The sequence below is a fragment of the Nothoprocta perdicaria genome, unplaced genomic scaffold (assembly GCF_003342845.1).
Source record: "Nothoprocta perdicaria isolate Ctin4 unplaced genomic scaffold, notPer1 scaffold_20, whole genome shotgun sequence".
NCBI lineage: Eukaryota > Metazoa > Chordata > Aves > Tinamiformes > Tinamidae > Nothoprocta > Nothoprocta perdicaria.
In genome coordinates, this window is record NW_020455205.1 from 5,234,105 (window position 1) to 5,249,746 (window position 15,642).

Below are 15,642 nucleotides of genomic sequence, written 5' to 3' on the forward strand. Positions count from 1 at the left end.
GGGACGCGGCCGAGAAGCCGCCGAGCGCTGCGCGGGCTCCGGGGCGGCATCCCGGGGGTGACACCCGCGCGCAGCTTCAGGGGGCTCTTCTTTTTTCCTCCTTTCAGGATGCCGAAGACAGGGTGACTGAGCCAAGGGAATGGAGACCGCTTATTTACAGAAAGTGCACAGACGTGCCCTGGCTGCTTCTCTTCTTTATTTTCTGGGCTGGCTTGGTAAGCACGCTTTCCCTTGAGAGCGAGATGCCATTCGGAGTTAAGGGGCTCTGCACTGCGGTGTATTGAATCCGGGGTGAAATAACTACGGGCACAGACAGCAGAGGGCCAGCGTTGTGCTAGAGCAGAGCTGGCAGCCCTGGCAGGGCTCTGTTGCAGCGTGTGCTCTGTGCACTGCAACTTCTGGCTGAACGCTTCAGCTTCCATGCAGAAACAGGACTGGAGTTTACTTTTGGAGATTAGTTTTCTGCAGATAAATTAACCTGCCATTGTGTCGATGACCTTACTTCACGCTACCAGCTTTCTTCTCCCAAGGCTTTTTCTTAGTGCGCACAATCTGAACCCTTTATCAAAAACAGAACGGTGCGTTTCTTTCTGGGTATTGCAAATGTGGTACAATGCTTAGTTTTTTAGTTTTGCTACATTTGGATGTAGATTCCTAAAGAAACAGCAGCCTCGAAGAGACCTAGAAAGGACCTTGAAGTCCCTTCAAGCATTACCTCTAAAATGTGGGTTCCCAGACCTCCCAGAGCCACTGGAATAGTTAAGTAAAAGCACTACATTCTAAGTAATAAAGCAGTTGTACTGGTTCTGATACGTACAATCTCTCTCCAGAACTTTTGACGTTCAGTTAACTCCTTGCAAAGCAGTAATGGCTCAAGTAGCCCTGAGAGTTGCTGTTGCCAGCAGCTGGCATGTAGCCAAGAGCCTCAAATTGTCCTTGGTGCGTGTGAAATGTGGTTCACACCTCGTGAAACAGAAGAGGTGGCTGAATCACCAAGTTCTTTGACACCTGGGGTGCTATGAATAAAGTGTTAGATGAAGTAGTGCCTCACAGAAAATGACTTACTGCTTCTTGGCACTTGGAAGGGTTCTTTTAAAGCAGCTTTTTTTTTTTTTTTTCTTTTTTTTTCTTTCCCCCCCCATCATGGTGTGCAAGAGCAGGAGTTAAGCTGGACTCCTAGCTAGTGTCCTGTGTTGACCAAAGGGTGTCCCCTACTCAGCGAGTGGAGGTGCTTTGCTGTCCCTGAGACTTGCTGAGACCTGATCCTCAGTGGTGGCATTTTCATCAGGGAGCAGAGCATCTAAAAGCTCACTGCAGGGACACCTAAATCCATCTTGCTCCATTTCTTTTCCACTCCTGTTAAAGGGTGCATCTTCCTGGAATTTGAGATAACTAGATTTTAACTATACATTACGTGTTTAAAATATGCCTCTGATTAAATTCAGTAGCATGTGCAAGAACTCAATGTTTCTGCAGGCATGTTGGCCAGGAATGTCAGGGGTGCCCTGAAAAACGGGAAGCTGACGGTTAGTGGCCAGGGTGAAAAACTGTGGGTTGAGTGGCCTTGCCTGCTGACACACAGAAACTCTGCCTTGGCACCTTACTGTTTCTTTCCCATTGTTTTAATCATGAGTCCTGTCTTTCTTCTGTAGTGGTATTCTACTTAATTACATACTTTCATTATTAATTATGTATTTGTATAGAATTAATATGTAAATATATAATGTATATGCTTATATATATAATTATATTAATTGTATACTGCAATAAATAAGGACAAGCTCTAAAGCAACAATGAGGCTTAACTGTTTCATATTGCTTGCTCTGGCCTTGTGCACTGAGATGAATTCTAGATTTAACTGTTTGTTTTTACACAGCAAAAATGCATGGGTTGAAAGGGGAAATTTATGCAGTGAGAGAGAAAAAAATACGGTAGCATGATTTCACCAGAAAAAAAAATGTCTTAATAGATGTTTATAGCTGGCTATGCTGTGGTGGCTGGTGCTGCAGAAAGACTCGTGCTTGGATACGACAGCTTCGGGAATGTATGTGGTAGGAAGAACTCTCCTGTGAAAGGAGCGCCCCTTTCTGGACAGGATATGACTAATAAAAAGTAAGTACACCAGATAATGCTGAAGTAAAATAAGTGTTTGAGATCTGATAGGATATTGATCTTCTAGTTGTCAGTCACATACATGCTTATATTAAGACATAAATAAGAAGGTGTGAGGATGCTACTTCTACTGAAGCTAAAAGTTAAGATGTAATTTAAAAATGTACTATATTTTTTTTTTTATTTTGGCTTCTTCTTAAATAGGATTGCAAATAGGAGTTTTGCCAAGACAGTAGTCATTCCGTATGCACAAATCCTTGTATGCACAGAATTTTCATGGTGATGTTCCCAGTAATCCTGTCAGATTCCTGTGTATTGGAATTCGTCCCCCTTAAAAGGAGTATGCCATTTTAATTTCATATAAGAATTTAAAATAAAGTGCAAAAATGTTGCAGAAACTCAAATTACTTCTTAACTTTTAACTTAAGAATCTTGGTTGCTTTTTACCTGGGAAAACACAATTCTGTTTTCAGTATAGGGCTTTAAAAGGATGAAAAGAAGGCTCACAATTTGAACCTATGAATACCAGAAATCTTTTTTTTTAAGAGATTTTTTTCTTTCTTTCTTTCTTTCTAGGTATGTATTCTTCCTTAATTCATGCAACCTGGAAATGCAGAGTTCACTTTCCTTGTGTGTGTCTAGCTGTCCACAAGAGCAATTGAACTCTCTGGAAGACCTCCAGGGTTTTGCCAGGATCAATGGTATGTCACAGTGAGTCTCCATATCTTAATGTTTCTGTAGAACAGCTGAGCAGCTTTCACTTTATTACTGTTGCACCTTTTACAATGGAGTGTTATTTCTTACCATGAATTTCCATAATGACAAAAATAAAACTTCTTTATGACTTATTTCAAAGTCACAGTTTTCAGAAATCTTACAACTTGCTTATGCAAATTCAGAAGTTGCTGATTCATTCCTGCCCAGTGCTGAGATTATCCAGCTGCAGACTGGCTACGGAAAATGAACTAGCACAGTTTGTTGGGGGTGCTAGGAGGTAGGTACAATGGTGGGATTAGTAATTCCAAAGATACAGAGAAGTTGTTATTTATCCTTTAGAAATCAGAGCCCAAAGTTTTCCACTATTCCAGTATTTTTTATTAAATCTGCTATTCCAAATGGACACAATGTCAGAAGTAATTATTGAGCAAAAGAGGCAGCTTCAGTTCATTCATTTCTAACAAAGAGATAAACTGTGGCTTGATGCCTAATCTGTGGGATGTGTGTAAACCACAGGCCACATGACTATCAGCCATCTGTATTGGAGGTCAGAATGCCATTCCTTTGGGGTTTTTTGGTTTTGTTTGGCAAGAACTGCTATTTAAAATGACAACATTTGTTTTAATCTCATTTGGAATATTTTGCCATCTTCTGGTTTGTACAGAACACTGTAAACACTTGTGATATTACAGAAGTAATTTCTGTATGAAATTCGGAATGAAATTACATGAAATTCCATCCCCACACTAAAAATGCTCATGTGTTTATATATTGAGGGAGATGGCAGTGTTGCATTCTCAACAGCCTGAATGCATCCGAGCATTTCTTTCTTGGAAGCATTGTATAATGAAGCGGTGTGCTTTTAGACACCTGGTACTGCTTAGCCCAGAAAATATGTAGCTTCTTGATAGATACATATTTTGTTGTAGATCGTGAAGGGCCTAACTCTCTTGAAACTTCTGTCATTAAAGCTTTTCTATTGCCACATCTCTATCAGCTTAGATCTAAAGAGTAGCACTATGGAACAAATAGTGTGCCTGCTGTCCAGGAAGATCAGTAAATGGGAGTTTTAGTGAAGTCTGGATAGCTAGATGCACCAGAGGTTGCTTTAGATTTACCTGTTAATTAGTTTGTTATTCATACTCCCATTAGAATAACACTAATGGATGTGACCTGCTAAGGGATCAAAGCAGAAGTGAATCCCAAACTTACTTTTTCACCAAACAGACTTTAACTAGTATTAAATTACCACTGGATTTTTTTTTTTAATTTCTTAGGTTCTTCTCTCTGTGTTTATAACCTGAATGTTTCCAGTTACACACTAAATCCAAAGGCATCTGAGCTGTGTCCCACATTGCCAGTTCCGCCAAGGTGAGAATTACTTGATGCTTAACACACCCTTGGGTCAAAACAGCTTCTTAAAAATTATTAGTTTGTTATGTTTTGTATTTGGCTTGATGCTTCACAGTGCAGATGTGCAACATGCACAACAACTTATCTACCTAGAAGGTCTTTTGCATAGACTATTACTCACTCCCTCAGGGCCAAGGAAAAGGTGCTGGGCATCAGTCTTTGCGTATTATCCCACACCTGGAAATTTTCAGTTCATATCCAGCTGGCTTGAATCCTATATCTGTGGAAAGCAGTGAACAGATGGACTGTCTTTAATGTTTGATAGCACATGAAGTCTGGATATTGGTTTAGTTTGATTTTTTTTTTTCCTGTTTTCAAATTTGAGAGTCAAAATCCTTAAGCTCCAGGTTAATTTAAATTCTACCATTTCATGAAAATACAGCAAAATGGAATCTCCATGCTTGCAGAGCTCATTGATCCTCTGCTCTGAATATGAGAAAATAGGAAAAAAAAAAAAAAGAGCAGGAGACGCATCAAAGCATTATTTAAAGTGGATCAAAGGAAGGCATGTAAAGTGATGAAAGATAAGGCATGTTTTACTTCTTTCTTAGACATCTGATTTTTTTTTCTGTTTGGTTTAAAAAATAAAACACCAAAGTAATTCTACATTTACATTTTATGTTACATTTCCCAGTAGAAGTAAAGCTAGTCAGAGAAGTATTAATGTGCTGATAAACTGATTTCTGTTTAGGTCTGAAGGTGTTCTAGGGCTGTATAGTAGCATTGCCAGAGAGAGACAATAAATATATTCAAGAAGCTTGGCTGGGAGTGCCGAATAACTTTCTATGTAAATTTTTGCTGGGGCTAATTGTACCGTATAAACATTATTTTGGTATAGCCTTTAGGATGTTTAAATAAAAAATATGCAAAGTTTTTGTGGTCTAAGATTACCTGCAGTGTAGCTTACAGCTGTGCTCTCATGAGTTTAGATTTCCATAAACACGTGGGAGCAGAGCAGATGAAGCCACACTAGTGACTGAACAGGAGCTGTGTGCTGTTGGTGACTGAGGCAGTAGTTCACGTTTTCTTGCCCAGGCTGGTCTTGCAATGATGCAGCAGCACTGTGATACAGACACGGTGCTGCTAGGAATGCTTTTTTCAGATGCAAAATAAAATTACCAGCTGACCATTTGTAACAGACTGCTCCAGTGACCTGTTGTGTCACACTCCCTGTCTGTGTGTGGGAGGGTGCCCTCCAGGTTGTGGCTCACACTGGTCAGCCGGTGCTGCAAACTGTGTTGAGGGCACTGGGGGGGTTGAACTAGAGCCCTGCAACTGATCCCCAGCCAAACACCGTGTTTCTGGGAGTGAGCGTTTTTCACCATCTCTGTTTTTAACCTTCCAGTAAATCTTTTCCATTATTTAATCGGTGCGTTCCACAAAACCCTGAATGCTATTCCAAGTATGCATCTACCTTAATAAATATGGTTAATGAAATGGATGCTCTTCATCGTATTCTGGCTGGAATATTGACAGGAAGAGACACTGTAATAGGACTGAGTGTCCTTTCACTAGGTAAGGTTATAAATAAAAGGTAATCAATAATGCCCAATTAAAATATGAAGTTTCAAATGTTTCTATCCAATTTTTATTCTTAAAGTACCTATATTTTTCACACTTTGGGACAAAATTGTTTTTTAAAAATATATATATGTTATTAGAAGATTCTTAATAGATGAAATGTGGACCTTTGAGATATCTGAGTTCTTGGATACAATCCATCATTACCTCTTCAGGTTACTATTAGAAACTACTAAAATGATAGCATCAGCATTAGTATTTTGATTGTAACTAAAATCCTATAGTATTTCAGTTATTAGTTTGTTATTAGTAAATTATAGATTACTATGTATTGTATATGTAAAATATTGCCATTTTTACTAAATTTTGTTATTTCTGAGATCACCATTAAAAACAAAACAAATTCTGCAAAACTCTATAAAATACCCTATTATATATACTCTATATAATAACCTTACTTTGCATATTTTTCAGCCCTTTCTTTTATACTTGTTTTAACCTTCACATTCATTCGTACACTTCTGGTCCACACTTTGATTGCTCTGGTTGTGTTCGGGTTGTTGTGTAAGTATATTTAGTTTTTAGCATGTGCTTAGTTAAATGCATCGTTTCACTGAGCTTTGGGAAACCCGGTTGAACAAACAGCAAACGTGTTTCTCCGTAGCCCTCCTCAGTAAGGTTAACAGAGCCTTTTCCAAGCAGAACGCTGCCTGCCTTTGCATGCCAAATCTGGCTGTGGTGTTCCGGCTGTGGAGCGTTGGGATGATGATGATGAGTTTTAATTCTGTGTTCTAGGAAATTATATTTCTTTTGACAGATGAGCTCACATATGAAAATGCTACTATTTGAAAGAAACTTTAACAAAGTTTAACCCTGCCCATTTTATAAAGAGAGGGCTATAAGAATATGTCTAGCTAAAGTTCGACGTTCCTTAGAAGTTATGCTTCTTACCTCCTGAATGAAATGACATGGCTGAGCTTTAGGTAGACAAGAAGAAAACCAAACTCTCTGTTGCATTTTTGCTCATACTGACAGACAATCACTGATTCTATAGCTCCCTTTTACACTACAGTATTCCTCAGCCAAACTTGTGTTAGGAAGAATGGCAGAATCATGAGATATCAAGTAGACATCAGCCTGCCAACAATATAGTTGTGCTGCTGCCTGTGGAATACACTGGCCTTCATCCCCATCTGTGTTTGCTGCAGTTGTCTCAGGTGTTCTTTGGTGGCTCTATTATGACTACAGGAATGACCCCAGCACTGAACTGGAAACTGAAAAAGAAAACATAAAATTTCTGCTTGGATATGCTGTCTTCTCTACAGTAGTTACAGTAAGTAGCATTACATACAGTAAGCAATGACAACTAGAGGCTGTAACTTAAAAACTTGAACTGTAGTAGTTATGCAACAATTAAAATACTCCTGCTTCCTCATTCCTTTCAAATTGAAGTGGTGAAAGAATGAAAAGCTCTGCTTATAGCATTTAAATGGCTTTGTGTCATCATTGTGAAATTCATGTGTCAGGACATGGCTTTCTGCCACACTGAAACCCTGCACAAACACTGTTAGTGCTGGTATTGTAGAAATGCAGGAATTAAGCTCCATCCTCATTCTTCTTGGCATCAGGTAACTGGAAAATCAGGTTGAGTGAACAGAGAGGCACTGGCTGCATATGATTAAGAGACCTGTGGATTCAGCCTGCTCTGTCAGTAGTAGAAAGGATTGGCACTCCTTTTAGGCTATAAAAAGGGAAGCTCAGTCAGCAGGTTAGTGTTTAGGTCTCAAGTTACAAATTTTTCTTTTCTTTCATTGATCTCTTATTTCTCATCAGGAAATCTGACTGTGACTTATCAATTTTAAAGTTTTTTTTTTTTTATTCTGACTTTGCAGCATTAAAGATGTCATTGCCCAATACTAGTGTGCAAAAAATTGTCAGTTGTTCATGAATTGTCAAAATCACGCTACTGTTGTCCTTAAAACAAAATAGGATGGGATTCACCAAATATGAACAGTCTGACAATTTACAGGGACAAATACAAATGTGTAACATCATCTTTTTTTCCCATAACCTATTAAGTTATGAATAATGACCTTTTACTAAATGAAAGAAAAAGCTCATTTGTAACTGTGTTCATTCCAGTACCTTTCACTGTCATTTGCAGAGCTCTGGAAGCATCCACTACTGCAGGTTACTCTTCTCCTAAGAGCAGATTGCTTCTTTGTAGAGCAGGCAAAAAAAGTGGAGGATCAACTGCTACAGGTTTTATATTTTGTTTCATACAAAATTCATACTTTGTAAATGATAATGGGGATAGGACCTTGTGGAGTTGCCTTCTTTTTTTTTTTTTTTTTCCTTTTCTGAAGAAAATGAGATTTCATTTTATGTATACTTTGTCTTCATACATGCACAACTGTCAAATCAGTGTGTGTTTGCTTTCTGGAGAAAAGGACCAGTCCTGCTCCCATTCTGAACCATGGGAGCTGTCCGCTAGGAAGGAGACGTTTGAAAGCCCATATATGTAACATACCTTGGTGTTCGTTACACTAAAACAAAAGGGCTGTTTGCATTAGGTGAGTCACAGTATCATGAATCCTATTTTGTTTTAAAGAAGCAGTAGCAACATGATTTCATAAAATGAGATTTTAAGCTACAATCTCTTTGAGAAAGTAAACGGTGTCTCAGAAAGCATTTCTAGTGCGCAGTAAGTTCATGTAAAAAGCTTTCTTGTAATGTCTTTGTGAAATTTGTATCCTTTTACCCCCTATTTGACAACCTTAGTAGTTTTATTTTCCTTAACAAAGTATTTTTTTTTCTCTCCTGCAACAGGTTGTTCTGCTTTCCCTCATACTTGTACTAAGAAAGAGACTTCGGTTCACAGTACAGCTGTTCCGGATGGTTAACAAAATGATTAGCAGAATTCCTTTCCTCTTGTTCCAGCCACTTTGGACCTTTCTGATTCTTATTGTCTTCTGGGTATTTTGGGTTGCTGTGCTACTTAGTTTGGGAACTGCAGGTAAATATATGCTTTCCATGGTATGGGATGAATGCCAGGAGTTTCCTAAGTTCACTTTTTAAATGTGGGACTTTATGGCTAGCCTTCTAGTAGAGTTGTGTAGAGTTATGTTATCTTTTCTTTTGTGTTCCATGTTCCTGTACACTGTGTGTGTGTGTGTGTGTGTGTGTGTGTGTGTGTGTGTGCACGTGTTCCCCTGAAATGGTATTGTGTTTTGCAGCCTAACCTGCTGCTGTTATTTTGTCTTGCCCTTCCACCGCTCCTTGGGCTGCAGGAACTCATCTGTACAGGCCTACAGATCCCTCCTAGGCCAGAAAAGCCTCCAACTTCTCCATAGCTAAGTCCACGTGAGAAAACTGACTCTGTAGGCTTGATACCTCATCTCCATCCCTCAACTACTGCCATCTCTGCCTTGTTCTGTTAACCTGGCTGTACATAAATCCCACTTCACTTGTAACGTGAGAATGCCTGAGTCAGTGCCGGTACTGCAAGACAGTCACCCATTGCTTAGGTTGGAAAAGGTTTGTTTCTCTCCCGCTTCGTCTGGAGAGAGTCATTCAGGTTTGTAAGGGTCTTCTTTTTGCTACAGCAGCTCATGTCTGTCAGAAATGCCTGCTTGAAGCACCTGTGTGGCTCATAATCTGTCCCTCCTGCAAAATGTCAAACCCAGGGGACCCAGATGTTCAACCTGCAGTCTCTCTTGAGTTGTTCCTGGGTGAATAAGTAGTCAGATTCATTTTATTTTAAGGATGTCACAAGTATTTCTTTTCCAGAGTCTTCTTAGTTAGATTTTTCTTTCACAGAGACCTTATTACATGCCAGATACAGCTGTGTGTTGCTCTTAGCTTTTCCACAAAACCTTCATCCCATCTATGTACATATCAACCAGACATGCAGTAATTTTCAAATTGGCCATGTGGGCCAACTCATCACCAGTTCAGTCTGGTCCTTTACTGAACATAGCATCTCCTGAACTATCAACCAACTGTTCATTTTTAGATTAAGTTACAGAATTGCTTTTCATGTACCTGCCTGGATCAGGGGCAATTTAAGTAGTTAACACAGTGTACATAGATCAGATATTAACTGATAATAGGTAAGTAAAGTGAGTGACAACACACAGATTTGCTAAATATATGTTTAGCAAGAAATACTAGCAAGAAATAATGTATTCTTGATTTTAAGCTGAGCTGCCACGTTACCCGTAGAAATTTACTGCAGTACTTTAACATGAAGGTATGTGTTTCTAAGTTTAGAAAATACCAGCTGAGTCAGCATAGTTGAAAGCTTTCGGAAATGCAGCAGTCATTAGATGATATATTTTAGCTCATAAGACAGAAACAACTTGGTGATAAAAGTACAGGGTGGGGAAATATCCAGGTATATTCTGAATGCAACAGGACTTTGCAAAAGGGAGTGAATTGCACATTATATCCCAAAATAATTCCACATGTACTCACAGGGAAATAAAATCCAGTGAAAATGGTCTGTGAGGGCCTTTTTCTGCTTATTTCCCATGTTGTGCCATTTTTCCTCGTTGGTTATGTTCTCTGTTTCCACTCAGCATTTTTTTTTCTGCTGGCTTGGAGGGTAGAATTCAAGCAGGTTGTGACCTTCTGTAACACAGTGCAGCAGACTCCCGGCTCAAAGATGTTGTATTTTTCTCTTTACTCTAGCATAGAAGGGAAGGCAAATGTTTCCCAAGAATTCTTTTCCAAAATGCCAGAACCACCATGCCAGATAGTGTGGGAGGCAGCACAACCTTTGTGCATAGCAGAGCAAGGCTAATGTTTCTAGGGTGCTCTCAGTTGTGAAAGAATTGATTTCTTGTAGATTTACCATAGGAAGGAAAAGTCATTTCCAGGCACCTAAACCTGTCAATATATTGTTATGTGAGGAATGTAGGTGAGTTTTGGCTGAGATCTTCTGCCAATATATTTCTGTTATATTTATAAAATTTTTGTAAGATTTTGCTCTTTAGCAGCTGGAGTGTTTGTATGTAGGATAGAATATGCATTTAATAAACAGTATCAATTTTAAGTATCAGTGCAGGTAGAAAATGCCACTGCATGGCGCTCAGCTGATTTTTCTGATGAAAACTTCCATTGATTTTGATATGTGTATTAACAATTCTTCTGTTAAGTTGCCTGCATCCAGTGGTGGCAGTTGCTAGCCAAGAAGCACAAACCACTAGCAAAGCCCAGGGGCCGAGGCAGCGGCGTGAGCGTGAAAGGGGCGACGTGCAGCCGCGTCTGCGTCCGCTAGGTGCCGACCAAGGAGCTTGGGAAGGGTGCTCCGGACCTGCTCGGTTGTTGACAGTGCTGTCACTGCAGAAGACTTCTCATGGGAGGAGTTTGAACACAACAAGGGCAATTTTAGCCTTTTAATCAGTAGTTCAGCCTTTTAATATGGTGAGGTAACAACGGATGGGTTAATGTAGCTCACAGACTGAGGTGTCACAGGAGGTTGCCATCAGCAAGGGTATGATAGCTGTTCTGCTTGGTAAACAACAGCTCATGTTTTCTGTACTTCAAAAGAAGGACAAATAAAGGATAGGCTAGATTCGGTATTAAGAATATTCCTTTAAATTTAATATCTAGTTTTCAACTGAGATACAAGTACTCTGAAATGCTGGCTGTTGTTAAGGTGATTCACAGGAGGTTGGTACATTACAGGTTATTTTGCTGTTTTGGAATGACTAGTACTTTGTGATCCCATTTAAAAAAAAACAACAGTGCTATCTAATTCGTAATGTGTTGGCAGAACAGCTTTGAATTTTCCACTTCTCCAGAATCAAATGATTCCATATATGGAAGATATTTCTTCTGCTTTTTGAGTTTCGGATATTTTTTGCAAAGGTTGATAGTACGTCTCTGAATTCCCAAGATAAACTCACTTAGAGCAATGTTCTCTTTCTTGTCCAATAGTTTCTTAGCCAGGATTCAGCTCAAAAAATATGTATCTTCTTGTTTTTGTCACTTTGACCTTTTATTCTAACAAATATCTTTTTTGTGTCTAAGCAGACTATATTTTAAATGTAGACTTTAAGAAGACTGGAGAAAGGAAGTACTTAAGAAGACATTAGTCTTTTGTCTAATGCAGAGCTGGGGGAGATGGGAAAATGAAATTGGCTTGCTATGGGTCTGTACCTGTTCTTAATATTTTCCTTAAACCTCCTGTAGCTGTATAGTATTTATAGTGCCTGTGCATCTTACAGCTCTGAAGCATTTAATCTTTGCTTCAGCTGTGATGCACCTGATCTTTATGTGGCTGCACAGACCTTGTTTATGCCCTTTCTACAAGTTAATGCTGCTCTAGTAAGAGACTGATTTCTTGAGAGCCACAGAAAGCTATAGCCCCACTTGGAAAGGTATTTACGCACATTACTATCTTGAAACACATTTATAATCCCATTGAAATCAGTGGGACTGTTTATGCATTTTAAGGTAGGCATCTGCTTAAGTACCTTGGTAATTCAGACTGTATAGAAGTAGCACAGACTGAGTGAATTCCAAACCTAGAAAAGCAGGAGAAATGCCAGACCCCAAAACACTTGAGATAGCACAAGCAGTGGCACTAGCTAGGACCATTAGGTGGATAGGAATGGAATTCAGCTGTGCTTTGGGAAAGCTGTTATGTCTTAGGGCTGTTGAGTCTTATTGTTTGCTAATTTGTGTGGCGTTTTGTTGCAGAACTGAAGCAGCCGTGTGGCACAGCAAAACGTGTGCTTTCAACTTCACAGCACGCAGGGGCTGTGAAATCCACGTGCTCTAAATGCTGTGCAAGTAACGTAGGAGGAGATGGCAGTGTGTGATTTTCATGTAATGAAGGTGCATCCTACGGAAAGTGAGCAATAAAACTGCCACGTAAAGTTGTGCAGTGGCTGAACAAATAGTAAAAACACGTTTCCTGCAGGATTCTTGACATTCTAATTACAACCATCTAGCTTAACTGTCATTTGTACATGGAAAAAAGGTAGATAAAATAACACAGTAAACTGTGTGGGGGAAGCAGAAAGATTAAGTGAATGATGCCAGAATTTTTCCTTATGTTGTAGTGGGGAGTGTTAAATGCAGATCATATTAACAGGAGCTGTTGAACAGGCTCTCGATATTTTCTAGTCCATGGCTCTTTATTTCTGATGAAATAATTTTTAAAGTATCCTTGCCAGGAATTTTAGCCCATTACAGCAGCCTGCTGCCCGAGGCATCAGCAGAAACTTGTGGTAGTTGTTGCCATGCAAGAGCATATGACATAAATCTGAATGATGAGCTAATGTGAGCTCATGATGTTGCTCACACATATGGACTTAGAGATCACGGCATTGCTGTGCTGCCTTGGGCAATGGCACAGCACTGGGCTCCGGAGTCTGATGGAGAAAGTTTTCAGAATTCTGCTGCAAACAGTTGTGCGACTAGAATGTTAACAACACTTCCTAGAAATGTTTGCAGCAAAACTTCTGCACTCACAGATTTTGTCAGATTTGATGATTCAACTGTAGAGACTTTAGTTCTTTACTGACTTCGTGACATTACCATGAAGCACCTGTAGTACACCAAAAAGATTCATTTTCAGAAATCTCTGCTGTGATTATACAGTTGGAGGAAAAATATTCTGCGGACAAAATAAAACCATATTTGGGTCTCAGTTCAGGATGTTTAGCTTACATGAACAGATAGATCACAGTGGTGTGACAAGGAAAAGGGCATGTGCTTTTTCAGCAGGATGTCAAGGACAGCCTTAAAAGCAGAACACGGCGCTACATGCACACAAATGCACAAGGCTGGCCAGGAAAGGCAGAGACATTATTGCTGTTTTATTGCAGATTGCTGTTGCAGTAGGTTAGTAAAAAACGCAAATTGAATTAGTTTATGATATGACCATCTGTCAATCTTTATGAGAAAGCTAAAATATGCCTTTAAAAAAAAAAAAGAAAAGAAATATTCAGGTAGATTGTATGGCAGAAACATGCTTAATTCTGCTACCAAATAACATAATGCCTTGGCAGAAAGAGGAAAAGTAGGAAATCCTGTGCGTTATTGAACTATCATTTGCATGATTTGCATGGTTTCCTCAGTAAGGGCTACGGAATATGATTAATGAGCATTTTTGCCCAGTTTTATGTGCTATAGGAAAATGGTAGCTTCAAGCTTCTGGACAAAGTAAGGGAACTGAAAAAATCCCTTGAATCAGAACCAGAAGGTGTAATGTAGCAAAGAGCTTATTTTAATGTATCAAAGTAAATGAATCTATCCTCTAATATTCCTTTAAAAAAGGAAAAATAACACTTGAAGCTAGGCATACGTAGAAAAGGGAGGCAGGGAATGGGGAAGAAAGGCATGAAGGAAGAGAGTCTATGAGAAGAAATCTGAGGTTAGAATTGTAGCTTTTTCACAGCATCAAGTATATTGCATTTCACAGGCTTAAAACACATTAAAATATAACAGAAGCAACAGTATTTTTTGGAATAATTGCCCTTAAAACATTTGCAGAGCTTTCCTGTTTTGTTAAAAATTATACTCTTTCAGAAAATAAAATAACTGGAAAATATGTTTGTGTCAGCCTTTCAGCAAAGAGTGTCTTGATGATCTAGTCTGTTATGGGACTTATGAATTCCTTCTTTAGGCCAGCTGTAGAGGGATGAGTTTCTTGTAGTGCTGATGCTGCAGGATTAAAAAGTGCATTTTTTTTTTAAGGACAGTTACATCTTTGACTAACTATGTAAAAACAATTATGCGTCCATGTAACATCTTTGATCCTTTCAAAGCACTTCAAAAATAACTTAGCAACACAGCTATGTATATACTCCAATAATTGTGCGCTACTATACAGGGTAAATTAATATATTTCATAATTTACAGACAAATGAGTCAAGTTTCTGAAGACTTGCAATGGTTCTCTAAACCTGATAGTATCACTGAGAAGAAGTATTTATTGCTACTACCTTCAGCTAGTATGGAGCATGACCTCTGTGCCCTAGAAAAGGAGTGATAAGTGAATAATTTTATAAAAATAGTTTTATATCTGTGGCATTTTGACGTTTGAAGCTGTTGCAGCATCCTGTAGGAAATCATAAAGAATTTAAGCTTAAGTTTAATGCTCCTCCAGCAGCAACAATGAATTCTACGTATCCCTTTGCTCTTTCTTTTGTGGAGCTAAAATAAGAAACTACTCACTTCCAGAGATCATTTTATTCTGTGAATATATTTTTCCTTAAAGCTAATGGATTTAAGACTTGCTAAACTAATAACATTCCAGATTACAGCCCTAGAGATATTTTACTAGGAATATTCTGATTCCATTATTCCTGGAATAGACTTTAAAACCAAGTGACATAGATGGGAAAAGTTTGACTACTAACATTGCTCTGGCTTGCTGTGAAAAGCCAGTTTTTGTCTATGAAATTTGTTATTAACAGCAGCTTAGACAAAAAAAAAAAAAGGGCAAATTAGCTTGGATAAGTGTATTTGTCAATGCTCCTCCATATTCTAGTTACATTGGAGTTTTTATCACCATAAAGATGCCTGCATTCTGGGTTTTTTGGAAGTCTTTTTGAAAATGCTTTATATGCTATATTTTACGCAGTAGTTTCAAAGTTTAGGCAATAGAAACATATTCTGTTGTGGTTCTGATTAGTTATAACATTTGGAATAGTAATTTTGTTTTGTTGCAGTATCACGCATGTATCCTTAATATTTTTCTGCAGCAGTCTTTCTCTTTTGCTTCTTGTAGATGAAATTTATTTTTAAAGCGTTTCATGACTGGCTACAAATTTATTTCAAAATGTAATGAAGAAAATTAAAAGATTTTTGTTTACTTTTGAAGCATTTGAGTATTCTCAAAAATCTCTACTTACGTACAG

At 38.6% G+C, this 15,642-nt stretch overlaps 1 protein-coding gene across 1 annotated transcript in view; it reads left to right on the forward strand.

The window, feature by feature from the left end:
- Nucleotides 1–121: 121 nt before the first annotated feature.
- Nucleotides 122–15,642, forward strand: part of SLC44A3 (solute carrier family 44 member 3) — a 35,226-nt gene continuing 19,705 nt past the window's right edge. Inside the window, exons 1-8 of the mRNA XM_026037863.1 lie at nucleotides 122–215; nucleotides 1,971–2,113; nucleotides 2,690–2,814; nucleotides 4,108–4,201; nucleotides 5,589–5,758; nucleotides 6,239–6,328; nucleotides 6,973–7,097; nucleotides 8,594–8,780. Of these exons, the coding sequence (XP_025893648.1) occupies nucleotides 1,971–2,113; nucleotides 2,690–2,814; nucleotides 4,108–4,201; nucleotides 5,589–5,758; nucleotides 6,239–6,328; nucleotides 6,973–7,097; nucleotides 8,594–8,780 (934 nt within the window). The 5' untranslated portion in view covers nucleotides 122–215. The remainder of the gene's footprint in view (nucleotides 216–1,970; nucleotides 2,114–2,689; nucleotides 2,815–4,107; nucleotides 4,202–5,588; nucleotides 5,759–6,238; nucleotides 6,329–6,972; nucleotides 7,098–8,593; nucleotides 8,781–15,642) is intronic.